Consider the following 25,645-nt stretch of genomic DNA (forward strand, 5'->3'; position numbering starts at 1 on the left):
TTAAAATTGGATAGGAACAGGTCGACATGTGGGGCATGTTGTCCGTGTCCTCCTTTGTAAAAACCTGTGAAAAGTAATCATTTAATATATTTGCTATTTTTTTCTTCATCTATGATTTTGCCATTTGTGTCTCTTAGACATTTAACCTCCTCTTTGAATGTTCTCTTGCTGTTATAATATTGGAAAAGCATTTTGGAATTGGTTTTAGCCCCCTTAGCAATATTGATTTCTATCTCTCTCTTGGCCTTTCTAACTTCCTTTTTGACTTGTGTTTGCAGTTCCAAGTACTCTTTCTGTGTGCTTTGTTTTTGGTCCCTTTTAAACGCTCTGTAAAGTGCCTTTTTTCACTGAATATTTTTTTTAATTGATCTATTAAACCATTTTGGCCATTTTGTTTTAGATTTAGATTTGTCTACTTTTGGGATGTAATTGTTTTGTGCCTCTAGTACTACATTTTTAAAAAACAGCCACCCTTTTTCTGTGGATGTTTTCTCTATTTTACTCCAATCTACTTCTATTAGTCTCTGTTTCATACCTTCGTAGTTTGCTTTTCTAAAATTGTAAACCTTAGCTTTAGTCATTACTTTTGGGGTTTTAAAAAATATTTCAAATGAGACCATGTTGTGGTCTGAGTTTGCCAATGGCTCTCTGACCTCTGTTTTAGTTATTCTGTCTTCATTATTTGAAAAGACTAAGTCAAGGCATGCCTCCCCTCTAGTCGGTGCCTTGACAAATTGCGTTAGGAAGCAGTCATTTGTCATTTCCACCATTGCAATTTCATCCGTCGTGCCCCCCATTGGGTTTTCCCATTTTATAGAGGGGAAGTTGAAATCCCCCATTAGTATGGCTTCTCCTTTTCTACATGCATTTCGAATGTCATTGTACAACAGATTATTTTGCTCAGCGTCTGAATTTGGCGGTCTATAGCATGCTCCTATGCTCTTTGAATTTGTGTCCATTATTCTGACCCATATTGATTCTGCATTGTTTTCTTTGTCCTGATTTAACACCGGGGCTTCAAGGCTATTTCTTATGTATAGCGCTACCCCTCCGCCTCTTCTGTCCTGCCTGTCTTTCCTATACAGTGTGTACCCACTAATATTATATTCGTCTCCATCACTCTCAGACAACCAAGTTTCTGTAACACCTATCACATCGTAGTTACTTGTTAGTGCAGTAGCTTCAAGTTCTAACATTTTGTTTCTGAGACTTCTAGCATTAAGATAAATACATTTAATAGTGGTCTTACCTGAGTTGTTGCCCTTGTTTTGATGTGGTCTCCCTTCTGTTTTTTTGTTTTCTCTCCCCTTCCTTTCTAGTTTAAATGCTTCTGTACCGCCTGAAGGATCCTTTCTCCGAGTAGATTGGTTCCCTTTCTGTTTAAGTGCAGTCCGTCCCACCTGTATAGATAGTCCTTGTTGTAGAATGTGCTCCAATGTTCAAGAAAGGTGAAGCCTTCCTGTGTGCACCACGATTTCAGCCATGCAGCCAGCCACTGTTGTAGTAAGGGGGTCCAAACTGCGAACTGAACTTGCTGTGTTTCTCAGTATGGAGTCCCCAACAATCATGACCTCCCTTCTTTTTGCTGCCTGGTCAGCACTGTTTATAGGGTCCTGGGTGTTGTTTCTTTCATTCTCGTGATGTTGGTTTTGGTCATCTAAATGTTGAAGTGGCTCAAATGTGTTGGCTGTCTGGATTTCTGGTGGTTGTGTTTGACGAAGTTTCTTTTTTTCCCTGCTTCTGCCTAACTGAACCCAGCTGTTTCGACTCTCTTCCATCTCCCTGTTGGCTTTCAGTCTGCTAGGGGTGCAGACTTCCATGAATTGTGGGTGTGTCAGCTCCTCAAGCTCCTGTTGCTGTCTCATTTCCTCCAGCTCCTTTTCTAGCAGGCTTAATCGCTGAAGCAAGTCCTGGATCGTGCAGCACTTTACACAAACTTGGTTGAGCTCTGTTGGGTTTTCTCGGATTTCCCACATCATGCAGTTGTCACAGATTACTGGCTTGAAGACCTTTCTTTTTTATTTATTTATTTATTTATTTATTGTGTAGTTTCTGCTGCTGTCAACCTGCTTTCAAACTGCTTCTAACTGCGTTGTACTTGTCCACGACTGTACTTCTCCCATGATGTCGCTTCCACACGCTGTCGCTGGGAAGTCTGCCTGCCTTTTGTTTGTTTGTGTTTGTGCTGCGTGCTCCGCTCCTCCCCCGTGTCCCAGAACGCCGCGGGATTTGAATCAGCTGCTCCGAGTTTCAGCTGATCAGAAAAATACACGCAGCTGCAAGGCTTTAAGCTGCAATGTTTTCTGATTAAAGCAACTCCAAATTTAAAGATGATAGTCTAGCATTGTAGATGGTATTAAAGCATGATATTCTGACCGTAGAGGGTATTAAAGCATGATATTCTGACTGTAGAGGGTATTAAAGCATGATATTCTGACTGTAGAAGGTATTAAAGCATGATATTCTGACTGTAGAAGGTATTAAAGCATGATATTCTGACATTGTAGAGGGTATCAAAGCATGATATTCTGACATTGTAGAGGGTATTAAAGCATGATATTCTGACTGTAGAGGGTATTAAAGCATGATATTCTGACTGTGAGGGTATTAAAGCATGATATTCTAACTGTAGAGGGTATTAAAGCATGATATTCTGACATTGTAGAGGGTATTAAAGCATGATATTCTGACATTGTAGAGGGTATCAAAGCATGATATTCTGACATTGTAGAGGGTATTAAAGCATGATATTCTGACTGTAGAGGGTATTAAAGCATGATATTCTGACCGTAGAGGGTATTAAAGCATGATATTCTGACATTGTAATGTAATACCCTCTACAGTCAGAATCTCATGCTGTAATACCCTCTACAGTCAGAATCTCATGCTGTAATATCCTTACAATGTCAGAATCTCATGCTGTAATACCCTTACAATGTCAGGATGTTTTTTTTTCTTACCTGTTTAATGTACCCTGATGCAGAGATGCAGACACCACAGCTGCACACCCTTAGTGGTCAGCTCTAGACACACCTCTTGTACTTTACCTTTCCTTTCATATTCTCATTGTGTTTTATGTTATATCATCATTCAGGAATGATAACTGCAGTTGGACTCTCCAACTTACAGTTTGTGGACTTGAACTCCTCCCGGAATCTGTTTGTATTGGGCTTTTCAATGTTCTTTGGCTTGACTCTGCCAAATTACTTGGATACCCACCCAAAGTCCATTAACACAGGTACGAACAAGTCTACATTCAATTACATTATCTGATCAAAATGTATGGGAGACAGTGGCTTTGCCCTTATAAACCTTTACTATAGTAAAAGCACAGCAACGTTTAATAAAGCAAAGTGAAAGTAAGTGAAAGCATAGGTGAGGTAAAGCATATTAAAAACATGGTAAACTATAGTAAATGTGTAGTATAACCATGGGAAAAGTATAGGAAAAAAGCAAAATTACAGTGCAAAAGTTACTTTATAAGGGTGGCTACGCTAGCTTCCCTAACACAGTAATGTGTTACAGTGTGTGGATCACACTAATGCTACACTAGCTTCCCTCACACAGTAATGTGTTACAGTGTGTGGATCACACTAATGCTACACTAGCTTCCCTCACACAGTAATGTGTTACAGTGTGTGGATCACACTAATGCTACACTAGCTTCCAGTAATGTGTTAGTTACAGTGTGTGGATTACACTAATGCTACACTAGCTTCCAGTGATATGTTAGTTACAGTGTGTGGATCACACTAATGCTACACTAGCTTCCAGTAATGTGTTAGTTACAGTGTGTGGATCACACTAATGCTACACTAGCTTCCAGTAATGTGTTAGTTACAGTGTGTGGATCACACTAATGCTACACTAGCTTCCAGTGATGTGTTAGTTACAGTGTGTGGATCACACTAATGCTACACTAGCTTCCAGTAATGTGTTAGTTACAGTGTGTGGATCACGCTAATGCTACACTAGCTTCCAGTAATGTGTTAGTTATAGTGTGTGCATTATATTTAATTTCTTATCTGTTTAGAACAATGAATGTAAATTAAAAAATCTTTGCTTATATGCAGGTGTGCCGGTAATTGACCAAATACTTACTGTCTTGATGACGACTGAAATGTTTGTCGGCGGCTGCCTTGCCTTTATCTTAGACAACACCATACCAGGTACAGTGGTTTGAAATTTGTTTTTTATGTACTTGTTAGATTTGTCAATAATATAAAACACTATGTAATTACTGTGAAAAAAGGGGGATCACCACAAATAAACCATGAATAAGCAGAACAATGGGGACATGTGTTCTTCATGTAACCCCACAAACAGTCTTCTGCAAAGGTGATTACCAACAGTGATACCATACTGACCATACATAACGTACAGTAGAAGCTATCATATCCAATCCTATACGATACAAAGCCCTCTATTAATACAGAGCCTGTCATATCTGATCCTGTAAGATACGATCCCCTCTATTAATACAGAGCCTGTCATATCTGATCCTGTAGGATAAGAAGACCTCTATTAATACAGAGCCTATCACATCCAATCCTGTACGATAAGAAGCCCTCTATTAATACAGAGCCTGTCATATCTGATCCTGTACGATACAATCCCCTCTATTAATACAGAGCCTGTCATATCTGATCCTGTACGATAAGAAGCCCTCTATTAATACAGAGCCTGTCATATCTGATCCTGTACGATAAGAAGCTCTCTATTAATACAGAGCCTATCATATCTGATCCTGTGAGATAAGAAGCCCTCTATTAATACAGAGCCTATCACATCCAATCCTGTACGATATGAAGTCCTCTATTAATACAGAGTCTGTCATATCTGACCCTGTACGATATGAAGCCCTCTATTAATACAGAGCCTATCACATCCAATCCTGTACGATAAGAAGCTCTCTATTAACTGATACACCTATGGCATGTGTCATTTAAACAGGCTGCTATCGGCTGACCAGTACTGATGGAAACAGCAATGCACATTTTATGATGGATCTAAAACAGTATATTCAGTTTTAGCAGGACACAATGGATTCAGTTGCAGATATATATATAAAAAAAAGACGTCTGGGATTTCACTTTTACTTTTTACATGCTGTCACTTCACATAAAATAAACTACCCAGTCTAACCATATTCTAAAAGAAAACAAGAAAGCAAGGGATTAAAACAATGACTGTACCGTTAACAAGCTGAAACGAGATACAAAGCCAAGTTGTGATTGTGTGCAGATACAAAGCCAGGTTGTGTTTGTGCTCTACAAAGCCAGGTTGTGTTTGTGTGTGCTCTTTTGTTGTTGTGGTTTTTTTAAATGCCTTTTCTGTCTCGGGTTAACACCCATTTAAAGTGCAAAAAAAAAAACCCTGTCAAATTACTTTGGCATGTAAATAGACAAATACTGTATTAGAGTGCTTTGTCTTGCAATAATGTTCACTGGTTTTCTTCTAATAGTTTACATGCAGTCCCGTACTTTGGTCTTTTAGACACACTGATGTACCTGACATTGTTCATTTATAATGCCCCAATGTTAATAACGCAACTACAATGCAGTGTAACGTCTCACTCTGAGATGCAGTATTTTCACATATTTTCATGGACATCTGGAGCCAATTAAATCGAATATGACAGGTTCCACTGTATTGAGGACTTGGCAGTCACCACTACAGAAACTCATTTTGCGGGTTACAATTAAGAACAAACACAACTCTTTAAGATGCTTCAATGCATTTCATCTGGAGTGACATCAAAACAGAGGTAATTAACAACATTTGGTGGAGAGAAATCATGGTCAATAAAATCTTTCCTATATCTCTGAAGATGGAACGATTATCTATTGAAAGATACCAAGACATGCACAAGGGCGTTCTTAGTTGGATCAGCAACAAGTGTTCCTCCCCACTGTCATTATTTGCCAACAAAGAATGTCATAGGAAGCTGCTGTGCTCCTTACTCATACTGCTGCAGGTTATTAATGATCTCCTCGTGAATCCCATGTACCAAGAAAGAGCGAGGTCTGCTGGAGTGGAAGGAGGGGGCCCACGCTAACAGTGACATGGCTGTGAGTCTGCAGACCTATGACTTCCCAGTGGGGATGAGCTGTGTGAAGAGATCCCAGTGCTTGAGATTCATTCCAATCTGTCCAGCTTTCAGGGGATTCAGGCAGAATCACAATGTGGAATCGAGGAACACAACGGAGGAGGGAGTTGCCAGCACAAAAGTGTAACATGTATAGTTTCATCACACAAAGCCATAGTTCCAGCACTAGAACACTGCCCATTGCCTGTTTCATTGAACTATCATATACAGTAATGTATGTCAAAATGTAACCTTCTCACGAAATATTGAAAAATGTGTAAATATGTCAAAGCACCAATTTACTTTTAACAAGGCAAAATCTGTAACAGTGAATGCTAAAACTAGAATTTTACATGGTAACTTAAAGGAATGCTAACCAAGTTTTTAAAAGCCATTGTCTTCTACAGTGTTGTATTAGCATTAGCAGCGTTGTCATGAGAACAGAAAAAGATTTATGAACAAGAGGACAGCATTCGGCCAATCAGAGCTCGTCCAGCTCCTTGCAGCTGATTTATCTCATGATGTTGTCAAGTTGAGTGTTAAAGGATCCCAGTGGTTCAGCATCAACAACATGATTAGGCAGTCCATTCCATCAACTAACCCTAACCCTAACCCTAAACCTAACCCTCACAACTCTTTGTGTGAAGAACTGTCTCCTTCAGCAACATGACTTGGTAACTGTGACGAAGTGCCCGCCCCTGTGTGTATTTTGTGTGTTATGTGTTGTATGTTGCGTGTGTTAATGTTGGTGTATAGTCATTGGTACACGGGATATAAACGGGTCTGTGTTTCACGTGTATTTAAAAATGTAGATTTATATTTAGGCACGAGGAGGGCACAAATCACTTCACGTGCTGGTTAAATGTAATATGTGAGCACGGGGTTGCACAGAATTAATTCACGTGCTGGGATTCAAGTGAATAATTAATTAGTAATTGAATCCCAGCACAACAGTATATATATAGATGCACCTTTCTTTCACTCAGGGTTGGGTGTTCAGTGAGTGGAGAACAGGATTGGAGACGGAGGTAATAATAATAATAATAATAATAGTTAAACGTATCTGCTCACCGTTTTTGTCTGTCTAGTCCGTTTTGTTTGTCTTTTTATTTTGGCGTATAGTGCCGTGTCCTGTTTTGTGCTTGTGTTTGTTTGTTCAACCTTTTTATTTTTCTGTTCTGTTTATTAAATGCTGAGCGAAAGCATTCGCTCAGCTCCACCAAACCACACCTCTCTGTTGTTTTATTTCCTGCATCTGGTCTGACGCCACCCACTCCGGCCGTCTTTGTGACATGTGGTGTCCTGTGTGGGATCTACAGCGCCTCCAGGACTCAGGCCAGAGCAGGAACCGCAATTTGGTGTTTAAAAATAAATAAATAAATAAAAAAATTTAAAAAATGGCAGAAGACGCCATCAAACTGTGGGACTGGGTCCTGGAAAATGCTGGGCTGGAGGCCCAGTCTATACCCATAGCCATCCAGATCCTGTGGCTGATGGACAGGGAGAGATGGGAGGCGTATGAGAGGGAACACACCCCAAACACCTTGGAGGAAGGTTTGGAGTTGGTCCTCAGCTACCTAGAGGCAGCTGTAACCACAACAGCAGCCCAGGTAGCAGGTCCACCAGCAGTGGAGTACCTGCTGTCCCCATCACCACCAGCAGAGGAAGAATGCCTGCTGTCCCCGTCTCCACCAGCAGAGGAAGAGTGCCTGCTGGTTTTGCCTCCACAGCCCAAGTGGGAGGAGCCTGAGCGTCCACAGCCCAAGCGGGAGGAGCCAGAGCATCCACAGCCCAAGTGGGAGGAGCCTGAGCGTCCACAGCCCAAGTGGGAGGAGCCAGAGCGTCCACAGCCCAAGCGGGAGGAGCCAGAGCGTCCACAGCCCAAGCGGGAGGAACCAGAGCGTCCACAGCCCAAGCGGGAGGAAACAGAGCGTCCACAGCCCAAGCGGGAGGAGCCTGAGCGTCCACAGCCCAAGCGGGAGGAGCCCGAACGTCTTACGCCTGAGTGGGAGGAGCCCGAACGTCCTACGCCTGAGTGGGAGGAGCCCGAACGTCCTACGCCTGAATGGGGGAGCCCAAACGTCCACAGCCCAAGAGGGGGGAGTCGGTGCGTCCACAGCCCAAGATGGGGGAGTCGGTGCATCCACAGCCCAAAAGGGAGGAGTCTGTGCATCCACAGCCCAAAAGGGAGGAGTCGGTGCGTCCACAGCCCAAAAGGGAGGAGTCGGCGTGTCCACAGCCCAAAAGGGAGGAGTCGGTGCGTCCACAGCCCGAAGAGAGGGAAGTCGGGGCTTCCACAGCCCTAGGACCCAAGCTGCCAGCAGAGGGAGAATACCTGCTGGTTCCACCTCCACCAGCAGAGGGAAAATGCCTGCTGTCCCCATCGGCACTAGCAGAGGATGAATACCTGCTGGTATCACTTCCCCCACCAGCAGAGAATGAATGCCTGCTGGCATCACTTTCCCCACCATCACGAGGAGAGGAGCGGGAGCTGCCTCTGCCTCCATCACCATCAGGGGGAGAGGAGCAGGAGCTGCCTCTCCCTTCACCAGAAGGATCAGGATTAGATGCTGGCGGTCCTCAGCAGCCCTTGCATAGGCTGCTGAGGGAAGCACGGGGAAGAACTGCCCGGCCGCAGAAGCCGAGAAGAGGGCCAACACTCTCACCCCAGCTTGTCCTGACTCCCTGCCTCACTTCGCCCAAGGATGCCGGCCTCGCTTCGCCCAAGGATGCCTGCCTCACTTCGCCCAAGGATGCCTGCCTCGCTTCGCCCAAGGATGCCTGCCACGCTTCGCACAAGGATGCTTGCCACGCTTCGCCCAAGGATGCCTGTCTGGCATCGCCTGGGGCTGCCTGTCACTCTGCATCGCCTGGGGCTGCCTGTCGCTCCGCATCGCCTGGGGCTGCCTGTCGCTCTGCATCGCCTGGGGCTGCCTGTCACTCCGCATCGCCTGGGGTTGCCAGCCGCTGCGCATCGCCTGGGGTTGCCAGCCGCTCCGCATTGCCTGGGGCTGCCAGTTGCTCCGCATCGCAGCAGGAAGTACTATGGCCGGAACCCCACCAAGGGGAGCTGCCGGCCACGAAGAAGGTGGGCGAGGTCAGGAGGCCTGCTCCCACTGCAGCAGTTTCGCTGCCGGAGATCGTGGGGGAGGTCCGGAGACATGCTCCCACTGAAGCAGTTTCGCTGCCAGAGATCGTGGGGGAGGTCCGGAGACCTGCTCCCACTGCAGCACTTGCGCTGCCGGAAGTACTGTGGTCGGAGCCCCACCAAGGGGAGCTACCGGCTACGAAGAAAGGGGGAGAGGTCAGGAGACCAGCATCCCCCGCAGCAATTTCGCTGCAGGCGTGGACCAGCAGGCTGTCAGCCGTGCCACTACCGGCAGGGGTGCTGACAGCATGGCCAGCCATGGGCCCACTGAAGCCTCCCTTCCCAGCCCGAGACTTTGTTCTGGACTGCTGGATTTTTAAGGGGGGAGGTGGCCATTGAGGCCACGTGTGCTTTGCACAGGGGGGGGGGGGGGTATATGTGACGAAGTGCCCGCCCCTGTGTGTATTTTGTGTGTTATGTGTTGTATGTTGCGTGTGTTAATGTTGGTGTATAGTCATTGGTACATGGGATATAAACGGGTCTGTGTTTCACGTGTATTTAAAAATGTAGATTTATATTTAGGCACGAGGAGGGCACAAATGACTTCACGTGCTGGTTAAATGTAATATGTGAGCACGGGGTTGCACAGAATTAATTCACGTGCTGGGATTCAAGTGAATAATTAATTAGTAATTGAATCCCAGCACAACAGTGTATATATAGATGCACCTTTCTTTCACTCGGGGTTGGGTATTCAGTGAGTGGAGAACAGGATTGGAGACGGAGGTAATAATAATAATAATAATAATAATAATAATAATAATAATAATAATAATAATAATAATAATAATAATAATAATAATAATAATAGTTAAACGTATCTGCTCACCGTGTTTGTCTGTCCAGTCTGTTTTGTTTGTCTTTTTATTTTGGCGTATAGTGCCGTGTCCTGTTTTGTGCTTGTGTTTGTTTGTTCAACCTTTTTATTTTTCTGTTCTGTTTATTAAATGCTGAGCGAAAGCATTCGCTCAGCTCCACCAAACCACACCTCTCTGTTGTTTTATTTCCTGCATCTGGTCTGACGCCAACCCACTCCGGCCGTCTTTGTGACAGTAACCCATTCCATCCCCTCGCCACTCTCTGTGTGAAGAAGTGTCTCCTTCAGCAACATGACTAGTCCCCCTCTTTTTGTGTAGAAGATACTTTGGTGCTTTGCTTGGTTGTCATATTTATATTCTGTTTTTTTTTAAAAGTACAATACAAGATAAAAAGTGATCTAATTATATTCCGTGCTTTAAGTCACATGATCTGATTTCAGCTGACCAGTGGTTTTCAGCCTCCCCCTGATTGATTTACTTTGGAGTGAAACTAAATGACAGAACCGGAAGGAATTTTTACTTCTAAGCATAGCCTTTAAAACACAGTCAATTCTCATTAGAATTTCAAGGGACTGTATTATCAGTAATTCATATTATCAGGAGTCAAATGGATCCTGTCACTTTGTATTGAAGGTTCAGATATAACCTCTTGTAATCCTAACTTGTTGCATCCTAGTTCATATTGTATTATTATTTGCACTTACTGTAAACTGCACTGTATTTAAATACGAAGCTTGCATTGTAACCCTTTACTGCCCTGTAACACCTGTAAGTCGTCTTGGATAAAGGTGTCTGCTAAATAAATAAATCAATAAATAATAATAAAAATGATAATAATAACACTGAAATCCCATTTCAATTACAAAACATTATACTGTCCATGTCATAAAACACTCCATCCAACCCCACTCCCAGCACTCCACCCAACCCCACTCCCAGCACTCAACCCAAACCACTCCCAGCACTCCACCCGACCCCACTCACAACACTCTACCCGACCCCACTCCCAGCACTCCACCCGACCCCACTCACAACACTCCACCCGACCCCACTCCCAGCACTCCACCCAACCCCACTCCCAGCACTCCACCCAACCCCACTCCCAGCACTCCACCCAACCCCATTCACAGCACTCCACCCAACCCCACTCACAACATTCCACCCAACACCACTCACAGCACTCCACCCAACCCCACTCACAACACTCCACCTGAGGCCTCGTGCCTCACAGCACACCCAGGGCGTACGGTAAGAATTGTCTTACCGCACACCCTGTCATGGGTTATTACTTACTTATAAAATGGCTTGGATAAATTAAGTGCTGTGATTGGCTAAACAAGATCACATGACTGTACGACTATAACATCATAGACCAACTCACTTACCTGATCCATTGGTATTACTATGCCTTGTAATGTGTGTGAGAGTTGGTATAACTGACTCTTGTGGCCCCTTATAAAAATGTGTACACTCATTTTTCAGTTTCCCCATGCTTTTGTACATAACCTGAATACGTTTTTTATTTGTGTCACTGCGAGTGTAAATATACCTTTGAGCGAGTGGTTTTTGTATCTCAAATTATAATGAAATAATAAGTCAGAAATAGCATGTACATGCATGCTAATATGAGGTCTCCTCGTACCCCAGAGTGTGAAACTACTGATCCTTTTACAACTAAATCAACAATCAATGTGTCCCGCTTGGAGAAGGTTACCATGGTGGCACTGATAATTTCAGCACCTTACTGAACTTTCAAAAGATACTCTGGTAGAGTTGATGTAGATATACTTGTACTCAGACAGGATAGAATAAATATGACCTTCTCACCTGACCTTCAGGTCACAATAATATGATGTCTCGTACATAATGTATAACACCCTGGCCATCCTCCTTGAACAGACTGACACATCTGTTTAGAAAGTTTCTCTAAAATGATTCTCACAATTCAAAACTTTATTCCATTACAATATAAACCTGCCTGTCTCTTTGAATCTCTTTCCCACGTCCTACTTCTGCACTTGACATTGCAAGCTTTATTACTCATGGTGGTTGTTGCATACTTTCAGAAATCTTACCTGTTGTGTCTCTTATTTTAAAACATGACACTACGGAAAAGAACGTTTTTAGTTGTTTTGTCTTCCCTTCCAGGACATGTGTTCACTTGCACTTCCTAGCTCATTTCACCTCAGCAGTGTGTTCGGGGTCAAAGCATCTGAACTGGCTGCACGTGATGAACTGACTGCACGTGATGAGGGGAAGCAGCTGCTTAGTAACTGATGGATAAGAGACTGAATGGATGTGCAGAGCATACACATTCATGGAATTATTCTGTGCGCTACTATCACTTGAATGACTCACTTTCCAGTCCCTCTGCTTTATTTAGAGGCTACACTACACATGGTAACCGAATGACCAAGTCCTTCTTAACTGAATTACAGTGCCAGTATTCCTGCAATATTCCTGTTAATTGTCACATATCGTTAATCCATTTGAATCCAAGGTTAAGGGACCCTATGTAACATACCTGGTATTATAAATCATAATGAATCATTGATTGTGTGTATTTGTTATGATATATACAACTATGCCAAAAGTTTGCATCACCCTATAGAATTAGCTCATTGTGCTTCATAAAGTCGAATGAAATCTGCTGAATAATGTTGCGTTAACATCATATCGCTTTGTAGTTTTCCATATACTTAACGAAAAACTGAAAACATTTTTAAAAATCTGACATTTCAAAATCTAACATGAAATACTGTACTACTATTATGACTTCCAGTAGACTTTTGTGATATCATTTTGTAGTTTCTTTGATTACATGATGTTAATAAATACTGAGGAAAGGTAAACTTGGGCAAGAAGTCCATTAGAAGTGAGCGTATTGGAAATTCCATAGTCCCAGCTGAATAACCTGTAGGGCTGTAAAGGGCTTGTAATGTCATAGACCAAGCTGAATGACCTATAGGGCTGTAGGGCTTGTAATGTCATAGACCCAGCTGAATGACCTGTAGGGCTGTAAAGGGCTTGTAATGCCATAGACCCAGCTGAATAACCTGTAGGGCTGTAAAGGGCTTGTAATGCCATAGACCCCGCTGACAAACCTGTAGGGCTGTAAAGGGCTTGTAATACCATAGACCCAGCTGAATAACCTGTAGGGCTGTAAAGGGCTTGTTAATGCCATAGACCCAGCTGAATAACCTGTAAAGGGCTTGTAATGGCTCAGGTCCTAAAGCCATAGCGTTAGCAGGTATGCATTTGTTTTATTAATCCACAGTGAGTGTAGAAACATTGGCTTCATCTAGTCAAAGTGAAAATAAAGTCACTAGCATAAAACAAATGTGCAAATAAGATTGACAGTAAAACCTGAAGCCTTGGTATTAACCCTTTACGGAGTAGAATTAGGGCTTGAATTTTTCAGTTTTAACTGATAATAAACAAAAAAAAACTCCCAAAGACCTATTTAGAAAATTCTGTTTTGTTTTTTTAAAACCGATACACCTGGGTTTCAGCATTATATTTTTAATAATGTCAATCATTCACTACTCTTTCTATATACAGAACATGTCTGTAATCTTTGTGGACCTACATAATAGAATACACTCGATCGAGTGACTTTGTATTTTGAATGAATGTATTTTTATAAATGCAGAAATTAGAATACAAATGAAGACAAAGTGGAAAGTAACATGTGAACAAAAACAAGAAAGACATGTTAGGGACTAAAAAAAACAACTCATACCTGAAATAAAAACAACAACTCAGTTTGTTATTGTTTAGAACCAATAAATTCAGGACCAGTAATTATTTTAAAGTTAGGTTAACATTTATATTTACAAAATTAATAATGTGTGTCAAATTTTCAAAATTAATAAAAACAACATCAGTATTACAATTAATAAAAGAATAATTATAATAAATGCAAACTACTGTTAAAAGGCTAATAAGTCAGTTGGTTAAACTTTAGCTTGCTTTGCAGTATTTGTGTTTGCCTTCTGTTTGTATAAAGTTATTGAAGGGTCTTTATTGAATAAGCTTTATTGACAAACCAGGCAGTGAGTGGGTTGAGAGGTTGGAACGTGTGAGCTGCAGTCATATAACTGGAAGAGTGGATTCTGTCTGCATCCAGTCCAGTTATTGATACAGGAGTTATTGTGTGAGCTGAAGTCATACTGGAAGAGTGGACTCTGTCTGCACCCAGCTCAGCTATTGATATAGGAGTTATTGTGTGAGCTGAAGTCATACTGGAAGAGTGGAATCCGTCTGCATCCAGCTCAGTTATTGATACAGGAGTTATTTCTTAATCATATCCGGACTCCAACATTACAGTGATAGATACGGAGGCGGTGTAGGGCATAAAACGAAATACTTCTCACAATTCTCGGATTCAAAATGCATCCACAATTCTAAATTGCCAGAATACTAAATGTGGACATCTTCACTTCAACACTGTAAGTTAACGTTTGTATATGTATTAGTAAAACTTACATGCAATTTATTAATTATTGAAACTGAAAATGGATGCGTTTGAGTATAGTTTATTTTTAATAACCGAAAATAACTGATTTTGCCAAATAATTATAATAAATGAAAAAACACCCCCGAACTCAAAAAAAAAAAAAAGAAAAATGCAAGCCCTACGTACATTATATAGTAGTGCATCCCAACCAGATATTACACATTAACCACTTACTGCTAACAGCTCACGATCTAATTCCACAGTGTACACAACTGGATTTCACTGTAATTTCAAAGTGTACTCAACTGGATTTCATTGTAATTCCACAGTGTACTCATTTGGTGCATGTTTGTGTGACAAATTACAGGGGAACAGTTGTTATTTTGAAAGCTTGGTAATTACATTCTGTATGTCATTATTTAAATAGCTGAATTGAAATACGAAGGATAAGCAGATGTATACTTTTGAGAATTGAAAGTTTACATTTACTCACAATCCACTTACTGTACCAAGCTTTGAAAAGAACTCCAAAGTCAAGGATCATGTTCCACTCCTAAAAGAGAGTCTCGGTAATATCTCAACTATAGGCATAATAAAATAGGTCTTTCTCTCTTTCATATGCATCCATACCATTCTCCTAACAGTGAACTCACAATACAAAGAGATTATGAGTGTATAAATGACAGTTCAAACACAGTTTGGAGTAGATGTTGCCTTTTTATCCCTCAGTAAAGCCAACTACATGTGCTGGGTGTTGTTGGATAGGTAATGCAACACTGGCACTTTTCCCCGGTGAACTCGAAGGAGAATTCTGATAAAAGGCTGGTTGTGTTGTGTTGGGGCTCACTGCCATTCCTATAGGAATATAATACATGCTTTCCAGACAGCTGGGTTCAGCAGGCTGGGTGTTCTGCGAGGCTGGCTTCAGTGCTTGGTTAGCTGTGACGCTAAGCTGCAGGTTATTCTGGGGTAAGTTCTGATTGTGCAGATCAGGGTGCCTCAAGGTGAAGCTGCGTGGGGAGGCATTGGCAGACCTGTGTAAGGCATATAGGGAGATCCATACATTCCTGGGTTCATGAAAGAAGAATAAGGAGAGGTGGGGGGCTGATACACACTACCTTGTGCTAAACATTGCTGAGGTATCAGCACCTCCACGTATTGTCCAGTTTCTGGATCATAAAGCATTTTACGCTGAGGCTGAACAGGAACCTCAATGTAAAAATATTTGCCAGTCTCGGGATCATACAGAACTTTTCTTCGGCTCTGATGATACTGGAAGCAAGGCATGCTGGAATTGTTTTCAGCAAACGAAAGACGTTCAGTTTCTCTCTTTGTTGCATACGTTGAAGGGAACCCTACAGGGCTACACATGAACTGTGGCTGGGCTTCCTGAACCATCTTCGTGGAAGCAACCTGCCTATATGATGGGGTCCCACACAGTTTATCAGGAGAAGTTTCTTTTTTAAATGGTTTGTCATCAAAGCTTTGCTGGGGTTGAAAGTTTGAATTTGCTAAAGAGCCCGGCTGAAAAGAGCAAGGGTTCAAAGGGCTCTTCTGCTGAACCTGTGGAGGAATAGTTACACAATTCAGAGGTTCAGAGTTCATGGCTTGCAGTTGAGTCCTCTTTGTTGGTTGGCTTTTAGTCAGCAAAGCTTTACTTAGATCCTGTACTTTAGCAGGTGGTCCTCCTGAGGGAGGAAGTGGTGGAAGTGTTTGTGGTGGTGGGCTTATGTATCCATCTGAAGAACACTTTTTAAAGGATCTACTGGGATTTTCAGATGGTGTTTGTCCTGGTGATACTTGTGTTCTAACAAACTGCCTGGAGTGTTGCTTCTCTTCATATTGTGGTGGGTCATCTGAAGTAATATTATGATCTACACAGCCTGGAATTTGCCACTTCAATTTATCATTTGTAGATTGATGGTGTTTAACTTGAGGCTGTAGCTCTTTAACGATGATATCACTTGCTTGTGGTGCCTCTGAACTCAGCTCTGTAGCTGAAGCTGGATTCATGTTTATTGACAGGGAATTGCTAGTTTGCACTGAGTTCTCTTCCTTGACTTTGTCTTTGGAGGTGCAGGTTTGTAATGGTACCTCAAGTGTGTTGACATGCTTTGGGGGGGAGTGAATTGGTTCACTATCAAATAATCCTATATCGGCTTGAAAACCTTTCTCTTTGATGATCATTGAAACTGAATGGCTGTTTTTTGATGGAAGACATTGTGGATTTGGTTTGTGCCCCTCCCTGTTTGGCGGTGAGGTTTTGCTTCCTTTATCGAGTTGATCTGCTGCACAATACACCTCCATGGGTGGCACACTCTCACAGTAGATTTGGGAGTTTCCAGATGTATCTGAAAGATTGTGGTTTGGTGGTATCATGGATTCCTCCTTTAAATCCTTCTTTGTGATACTGTTAGATTCACTTTCTTCAAAATCACATGTTTTTGGTACTGCAACAGAAGCATATTCCCTGTTTTGACAAGGAAGTACCTTTTGAGTGGTGCTTTTAAACACCTGTTTCTCAACAATTAGCTGTTGGCTTTTATCTACCATGCTGTCCTGTCTGCTTATTGTCTTGCACTCTGGTAGAGGAGATGTGGGATCCAGCATGCTGTCCTGTCTGCTTACTGCCTTGCACTCTGGTGGAGGAGATGTGGGATCCAGCATGCTGTCCTGTCTGCTTTTTGACTTGCACTGTATCAGTAATGGCAGAGGAGATGTGGGATCCACCATGCTGTCCTGTCTGCTTATTGCCTTGTAGTCCGGTGGAGGAGATGTGGGATCCAGCATGCTGTCCTGTCTGCTTACTGCCTTGCACTCTGTTGGAGGAGATGTGGGATCCAGCACGCTGTCCTGTATGCTTACTGCCTTGCACTCTGGTAGAGGAGATGTGGGATCCAGCATGCTGTCCTGTCTGTTTATTGCCTTGTAGTCCGGTGGAGGAGATGTGGGATCCAGCATGCTGTCCTGTCTGCTTATTGCCTTGCATTCCATCAGTAATGGCAGAGGAGATGTGGGATCCAGCATGCTGTCCTGTCTGCTTTTTGCCTTGCACTCTGGTGGAGGAGATGTGGGATCCAGCATGCTGTCCTGTCTGCATATTGCCCTGCACTCTACTAGCAGTGGTGGAGGATATGTGGGTGGTTTCAGGGTTTGTTCTTGATCTGCAGGCTCCGGAGAAATAATAGCTGATGCCTTAAATGATAAATTGTAGGTATGTTTGACAAGATTTCTGACATCTCTAACCTTATGCATTGGCGCTTTTGGTTTGTTTTTTAAATTGCTGTCTTTAACCTCTAGCTGAGACAGTTTCTCAGATTGTTGTTGATCCATACATGTAGTGGCTCTACTTTTAAACAGCGGTTCTGAGTTTTGTTTTGCAGAGCTCTTGCCTTCAGTATTGGGAGATAATCTTGCAATGCTAAAAGTATGATTCTTCTTTTCAGTCCTATTCCTGGGTCTCAAAGTTATCTCTGGTGTTTTTGATGTAAACTCATTTCTTATAAAGTGCTGAGTGTCGTCTGTTTTTGCTTCATGTTCATCATTCTTTGGAGATTCATATGCTGACCATACAGAAGCTGGCTCTGCTGGTGCGCTTTCCAGAGAATCTTTAGCAACATAACTAAGTTTTGCTACATCGTTAACATGATTGTTATCTCCATATAATTTCCTATTGCTCCATGGTATTCCTATTCTAGACTTGTTACCCTGTGCACTGGTAATGATGGCTGCATCAGAATCTCTTGTTAAACTCTTTTCATAGCTTTGGAAACCATACTTGCAAACTGTCTTCTCTTGTGTTTTTGAATTTAAACCGTTGTGCTTTATTAGTTTGCTTACCTTATTTGCTTTGCTTGAATCAAATTTGCTTTGCATGAGACAATCCATCTGTAAGTGTTCTGAAGAAAAGATGCCATGTGATGTCACCCCAGAGCTGTAATACAGGTTTCCTTGGGATGGAGTGTTAGAATATTTGAATTCTGTGCCACACACCGAGGAAGGACTTTGCGGGGACGATGGCTCTGCATCTTGAACATCCCCACGTTCCAGCTGCAGTTTATGTTCATGTTGCATTTTTTTAGATAAAACATTTTTTATAAGACAGGATGCAATTTTAGCTTTGCTAGATGTTTCATCCAAAGACACTGATTTGAGTAGTTTCTGTTTTTTATTATTTTCATCCAACACCTCTGCATATTTATTTGATTCACCCTGGATAACCGCAGGAGTGCTGTGTTGACGAATGAATATATCCTGAGCATGTCTTTCAAAAGGTCTGGACGTAGGCTGGCATTCAGCAAGCCCCCTTGATGGAAAAACATTCCCCTCTTGTCTTTTGAGTTGAATTTGGCGTTTTGGGACAGTCCTTTTGCTGCAGCTCGTGTTTAATTGATCTTGGTTTTCCAGAACAACATCCACACATTCAAAATTCCCCATCTCAAATCTGTCAACACGATCTTTGTATTCAGGTAAATCTGCATAATTAATTCCAGACTCACAAAAATCAGCATAAGCTGGCCAAGCATTTACTCCACAACTCCCTTCTGTCGATGGTTGCGACACATTGGTAGAAGATCTGTAGTAACTGGAGTTATAGATGTCAAGGTAATCATCTTGAGGGTATGATAAACTTTTAAAGGCCAAATCTGTGAGACACTTGACTTCATTGTCAGCTTCATCAAATTCACTTCCCATGCTTGAGGTTTCACTGGTACAATCTGCTTCTCCGCGCCTGTTGGTTTCTGAAAAGGTGCTTCTTTTGTGGGCTGTCGAGTTCTGTTTCTTGGTGTCCCAGAGCTTTTCTTCCTGGGTTGTGGAGCTGAAACGGCACGCTGAGTCACTACACCCCGTCATTCCCGGCTGCTCTTCTCTGACTGGAAGCTGTGTGCTGCTGTGCTCAGGAATGTTTCTATTCTTGGAGGAGAGTGACAGCTGAGCCTGTCTCTCTGTGCCAATGCCACTTCTGTCTCTCCCACTCACTGCTGGATCCTTTACACAGTGTCTGCTGACAGACCTTGAATTACTCAGGTTTAGATCAGTTGAGACCACACTTAGATGAGGTTTATCCCTCATCACTATGGAAAGATATTGCTGGTCACCACCTTTATTTATATTCACATTAAAACTCTGCTCACTCTTCTTCCATGGACCTGAATTAGAAGTCATTTCATTATCCTGGTTACTGTAAGTGAGCTGCCCAGCGTTCATTTCAGAGTACTGTTTATTATCCTGGTTACTGTAAGTGAGCTGCCCATCGTTCATTTCAGAGTACTGTTCATTATCCTGGTTACTGTAAGTGAGCTGCCCATCGTTCATTTCAGAGTACTGTTTATTATCCTGGTTACTGTAAGTGAGCTGCCCAGCGTTCATTTCAGAGTACTGTTCATTATCCTGGTTACTGTAAGTGAGCTGCCCATCGTTCATTTCAGAGTACTGTTCATTATCCTGGTTACTGTAAGTGAGCTGCCCATCGTTCATTTCAGAGTACTGTTCATTATCCTGGTTACTGTAAGTGAGCTGCCCAGCGTTCATTTCAGAGTACTGTTCATTATCCTGGTTACTGTAAGTGAGCTGCCCAGCGTTTTCATCAGTGTTTCTGTTTTTTGAAGCCTTGTAGAATAAGTGCTCTGTTTTATAAGTAGATTGTGAGAAATCCCTTTCGTAGCTGCCTGCTGGTTCTGTATCTATTTGTTCGGGAGAGAGGTCCTCTTTGGTGACTTCAAAGGTTTCACTGCAGTTGCTGAAATGTTCGGCTGTTTCTGAACACAAGGCGGTATGATACGACCCTGAAGAATCGTCAGCCTTACATTCAGCAGATTCAAAATTGATGAAAGGATTTGTGTTGGAATACAACTGGATTTCACTGTCGTCCCCAAAAATATCATCCAATGACGTCCTTTCTGTTATATCAGTCTGATTGTTTATGATTACACTGTCAGTAATTGCACTTGAAAAGAAATCAGTCATAGTGCCATCATTATTTTGAATATTAAGGTCACCTCCTGTTCTTCTCAGAGAGGGAATGTTTGTACTTGAAGAGGACATTTTTCCAAGTAAAGAAGCGATTGTAACAGCAGAACGATTCACATTGGCATCACTGTACCCAACACTTTCACTTGCTTATTTTTTCATTCCAGGTGTAACAGAGTTTCAATGATCCTCAGCCTAAATTACCAAGAAAAGAAAGGATGATGTAAGTCACACATATGCATATCAGTATCCAACATGTGCAGTAATGTGTGTTCCTGCTGTAACACTTAACCATGCTAATACTCTATACAGTGTAATGTACCAGTTAGATGCTATCTTGAATACTGTGTCAAGCTTTGGTCACCTCACTGCAAAAAATACATGGTTGCTTGAGAAACTACAAAGAATGGCAATGATCCAGGACTTAATGGCATGAGCTGTGAGGACAAGCTCAAAGAAATGCATATCTTCAGTATAGAAAAAAAGAAAGAGAGGAAGTTTAGTAAAATCTTAACTGGATCAGACAAAGTTAACTCACGTCACAGCTTTAAACTTAGCACAGAGCAGAACAATAGGCTATAAATGGAAGCTGAGTAATAGAATAGATCAGAAGCAGTTTTTTACAGAGTACTACGTGCATGTAATAGCCTAGCAAGTAGTAGGATCTAACACACCAGGAACATTTAAAAAACAATTTGATTGTGTCTGGTTAAATTTGATCCTCATAGCAGGAAAATGGTGTGCCATGAAGGGATGAGGCTTGATGGGCCAAAATGATCTTATTGTTCTTAGTTTTACATGTGCTTGCTTTGCAAATACGTCAAATCTCCCTTCTAAAATCCACAAGCACACTTATGTTACATATGCTAGAACCCCACCTAGCCTTCAGTGCTGCACAAGGAGAGCTATTTAAGTCAGGCTCCATTGAAAACACTAGAGATCCAAAGTACCTCTTATTACACTAAGAGTACTATCCCACACAATTCTCTCTCTCTCTCTCTCTCTCTCTCTCTCTCTCTCTCTCTCCATATATATATATATATATATATATATATATATATATATATATATATATACAGTACTGTGCAAAAGTTTTAGGCAGGTGTGAAAAAATGCTGTAAAGTAAGAATGCTTTCAAAAATAGACATGTTAATAGTTTATATTTATCAATTAACAAAATGCAAAGTGAGTGAACAGAAGAAAAATCTACATCAAATCAATATTTCGTGTGACCACCCTTTGCCTTCAAAACAGCATCAATTCTTCTAGGTACACTTGCACACAGTTTTTGAAGGAACTCGGCAGGTAGGTTGGCCCAAACATCTTGGAGAACTAACCACAGTTCTTCTGTGGATTTAGGCAGCCTCAGTTGCTTCTCTCTCTTCATGTAATCCCAGACAGACTCGATGATGTTGAGATCAGGGCTCTGTGGGGGCCATACCATCACTTCCAGGACTCCTTGTTCTTTTTACGCGAAGATAGTTCTTAATGACTTTCGCTGTGTTTGGGGTCGTTGTCATGCTGCAGAATAAATTTGGGGCCAATCAGATGCCTCCCTGATGGTATTGCATGATGGATAAGTATTTGCCTGTACTTCTCAGCATTGAGGAGACCATTAATTCTGACCAAATCCCCAACTCCATTTGCAGAAATGCAGCCCCAAACTTGCAAGGAACCTCCACCATGCTTCACTGTTGCCTGCAGACACTCATTCGTGTACCGCTCTCCAGCCCTTTGGCGAACAAACTGCCTTCTGCTACAGCCAAATATTTCAAATTTTGACTCATCAGTCCAGAGCACCTGCTGCCATTTTTCTGCACCCCAGTTCCTGTGTTTTCATGCATAGTTGAGTCGCTTGGCCTTGTTTCCACGTCGGAGGTATGGCTTTTTGGCCGCAAGTCTTCCATGAAGGCCACTTCTGACCAGACTTCTCCGGACAGTAGATGGGTGTACCAGGGTCCCACTGTTTTCTGCCAATTCTGAGCTGATGGCACTGCTGGACATCTTCCGATTGCGAAGGGAAGTAAACATGATGTGTCTTTCATCTGCTGCAGTAAGTTTCCTTGGCCGACCACTGCGTCTACGGTCCTCAACGTTGCCCGTTTCTTTGTGCTTCTTCAAAAGAGATTGGACAGCACATCTGGAAACCCCTGTCTGCTTTGAAATTTCTGCCTGGGAGAGACCTTGCTGATGCAGTATAACTACCTTGTGTCTTGTTGCTGTGCTCAGTCTTGCCATGGTGTATGACTTTTGACAGTAAACTGTCTTCAGCAACCTCACCTTGTTAGCTGAGTTTGGCTGTTCCTCACCCAGTTTTATTCCTCCTACACAGCTGTTTCTGTTTCAGTTAATGATTGTGTTTCAACCTACATATTGAATTGATGATATATATAGCACCTGTTTGGTATAATTGTTTAATCATACACCTGACTATATGCCTACAAAATCCCTGACTTTGTGCAAGTGTACCTAGAAGAATTGATGCTGTTTTGAAGGCAAAGAGTGGTCACACCAAATATGGATTTGATTTAGATTTTTCTTCTGTTCACTCACTTTGCATTTAGTTAATTGATAAATATAATCTATTAACATGTCTATTTTTGAAAGCATTCTTACTTTACAGCATTTTTTCACACCTGCCTAAAACTTTTGCACAGTACTATATATATATATATATATATATATATATATATATATATATATATATATATATATATATATATATATATATTAAGGACGAAACCCAGTGGTATCTGCCTCGCCTACCACTTCTGACAACAATGTAGCGACTGTGTGCTGGGTTTCATCACTGGTGCAGAAAAGGCAGGACACCAGCTCTCTCTCCCAAAAAGTTTAAAGTAAAAAAGTCTCGCTCCTCCATACGCGCAGGCAAACTCGCCACACACAGGTGGGTAAAACTATCAATAACTCAAGAGTCGGTACCCAATAAGGCATTGCAAGGGGACTGAGTGGAGAAGCTACTAGAAAGTGATTCATTATAAAAATAAAACATACAAGTGACAAATAAATATGTGAAATATAACAGGGGCATTATTGACTCTGTTACAATCTTAACTGTTTTTTAATGAAGACGAAACAAAAGAAGATTTGAACACGAACATAAAAATATATATAATTTAAACAAACATTCCTGTTGGTGTTATACTAAACTAAATTATACTAAAATATGTTTAATCGTTATTAAGTGTTCAGATATTGTTAATATGTTTATGTGTTCGATTGGACATCCTACCACACATATAAACACTAGTCTTAAAGTCTTTTAGTACATGTGGTCAGGTGGGGTCCTGTTACCTGGAAACTAAGTACAGTGCTCCCTCGTTATTATAAGAATGGGTACAGTGCTCCCTCGTTGTTGTAAGAATGGGTACAGTGCTCCCTCGTTATTGTAAGAATGGGTACAGTGCTCCCTCGTTATTATAAGAATGGGTACAGTGCTCCCTCGTTGTTGTAAGAATGGGTACAGTGCTCCCTCGTTATTATAAGAATGGGTACAGTGCTCCCTCGTTATTATAAGAATGGGTACAGTGCTCCCTCGTTATTGTAAGAATGGGTACAGTGCTCCCTCGTTATTATAAGAATGGGTACAGTGCTCCCTCGTTGTTGTAAGAATGGGTACAGTGCTCCCTCGTTATTATAAGAATGGGTACAGTGCTCCCTCGTTGTTGTAAGAATGGGTACAGTGCTCCCTCGTTATTGTAAGAATGGGTACAGTGCTCCCTCGTTGTTGTAAGAATGGGTACAGTGCTCCCTCGTTGTTGTAAGAATGGGTACAGTGCTCCCTGCCACCCAGAACAGACCTGTTAACTGCCTTCACAGCTTTGTATTTTGTTGTTTGTTTCCTAAAAGTGGGACTTATCAAGTACTTGCACTGAAAGGTTCAAATGTGGAAAAGCACTTCCTGGCTGACACATTTCTATGTAGATTCTGTATGCATTCTTCTATTTTGTTAATTAATTACACTAAATGTTATAATTGAGAAAATAAATCACTCAACTACAGTACAGTGCAAGGTGAACCACACACACCATAAAAAAAACCCTGGTTTTGCTTGTATACATTTTTTGGAAGAAATAGTTAAGGCTTAAAATGTGAATTGTAATAAACAATAGCGTAATTCTTTCAGAATTTCAATAAGCCAACATTTACATTGCATGATACTGGATATAGAGAAAAAACATCTGGACTAACAGAAAATAATAACAGAAAATATACATTGAATTGTCACTTGTTTAAAAAACATTCCATAAATATATATTCAAAACATAGTGAATCTGTATAACACAAAAGATTGTGTGAAGTTGTAACGTTTCTTTAGTAAGCATATCTCATGAGTGTTTAAGATTAAGGATAATATTACCTTAAGGGAATCAACGCAGGCTGAAAACCCAGTGCAGTCAGGCAGTGGTGGGTTCCCAGTCTTGCTGCAGGTTTGAATATTAATGTCCAATTCATTCAAATGGAAGGAAGAATTCCTCTAGCAATAAAAACACACAATTGTGTCTTTCTGACTGATACACAATTGTCTGTTCTGTTTCCCTACAAAAAAAAAAGCAGATCACATGACATACACATATTATACTTTGTTTTAAAGATCTCTTCTGACAGATGATTGTGCTTGTAGACTTTATTGCATGTTACAGTTAGAACCATTTCCATTCAGATAAGAAGAGTGCAGTTTATAGCAGCAGCAGGTGCGAAACATCCAAGTGGAATTGGACACTCCAAGCCAGCATGGTCACGGGGCCAGCTAAATTTAAACTGCTCTATCACGAGAGATATATACTGGATGACCCAGATATGGCAACCGTCTGTGCACCAAAGAATATTTAGAAATTACTCTAATTAGCCTCCACAGGGGGTTACCCCCGGCAACGGGATATAGTGGAGGTGGTCATGTGCATGTCACACCTTACATTTCTGCAATATCTGTACAACTGCTTATTACACTGTGAGGGAGCTTGACATTGTTCACATTATTATTATATATCTGCAGAAGGGATTATTACACTGTGAGGGAGCTTGACATTGTTCACATTATTATTATATATCCGGTGAAGGGATTATTACACTGTGAGGAAGCGTGGCATTGTTCACATTATTATTATATATCTGAAGGAGGGATTATTACACTGTGAGGG

The 25,645-nt window shown here is 41.6% G+C and overlaps 1 protein-coding gene and 1 pseudogene across 1 annotated transcript; one reads left to right on the forward strand and one right to left on the reverse strand.

The window, feature by feature from the left end:
- LOC117431779 (solute carrier family 23 member 1-like) overlaps positions 1–12,331 on the forward strand; it is a 30,941-nt pseudogene extending 18,610 nt beyond the window's left edge.
- Positions 12,332–13,682: 1,351 nt separating this feature from the next.
- LOC131699409 (uncharacterized) lies at positions 13,683–25,146 on the reverse strand. The gene is made up of 2 exons (XM_058996011.1): positions 24,865–25,146; positions 13,683–20,678 (listed from the first exon to the last, which is right to left on the reverse strand). The coding sequence occupies exon 2, from the start codon at positions 20,556–20,558 to the stop codon at positions 15,513–15,515; it is 5,046 nt and encodes a 1,681-aa protein (XP_058851994.1). The 5' UTR covers positions 20,559–20,678; positions 24,865–25,146; the 3' UTR covers positions 13,683–15,512.
- Positions 25,147–25,645: the final 499 nt, after the last annotated feature.

The sequence above is a fragment of the Acipenser ruthenus genome, chromosome 22 (assembly GCF_902713425.1).
Source record: "Acipenser ruthenus chromosome 22, fAciRut3.2 maternal haplotype, whole genome shotgun sequence".
Classification (NCBI taxonomy): Eukaryota; Metazoa; Chordata; class Actinopteri; order Acipenseriformes; family Acipenseridae; genus Acipenser; species Acipenser ruthenus.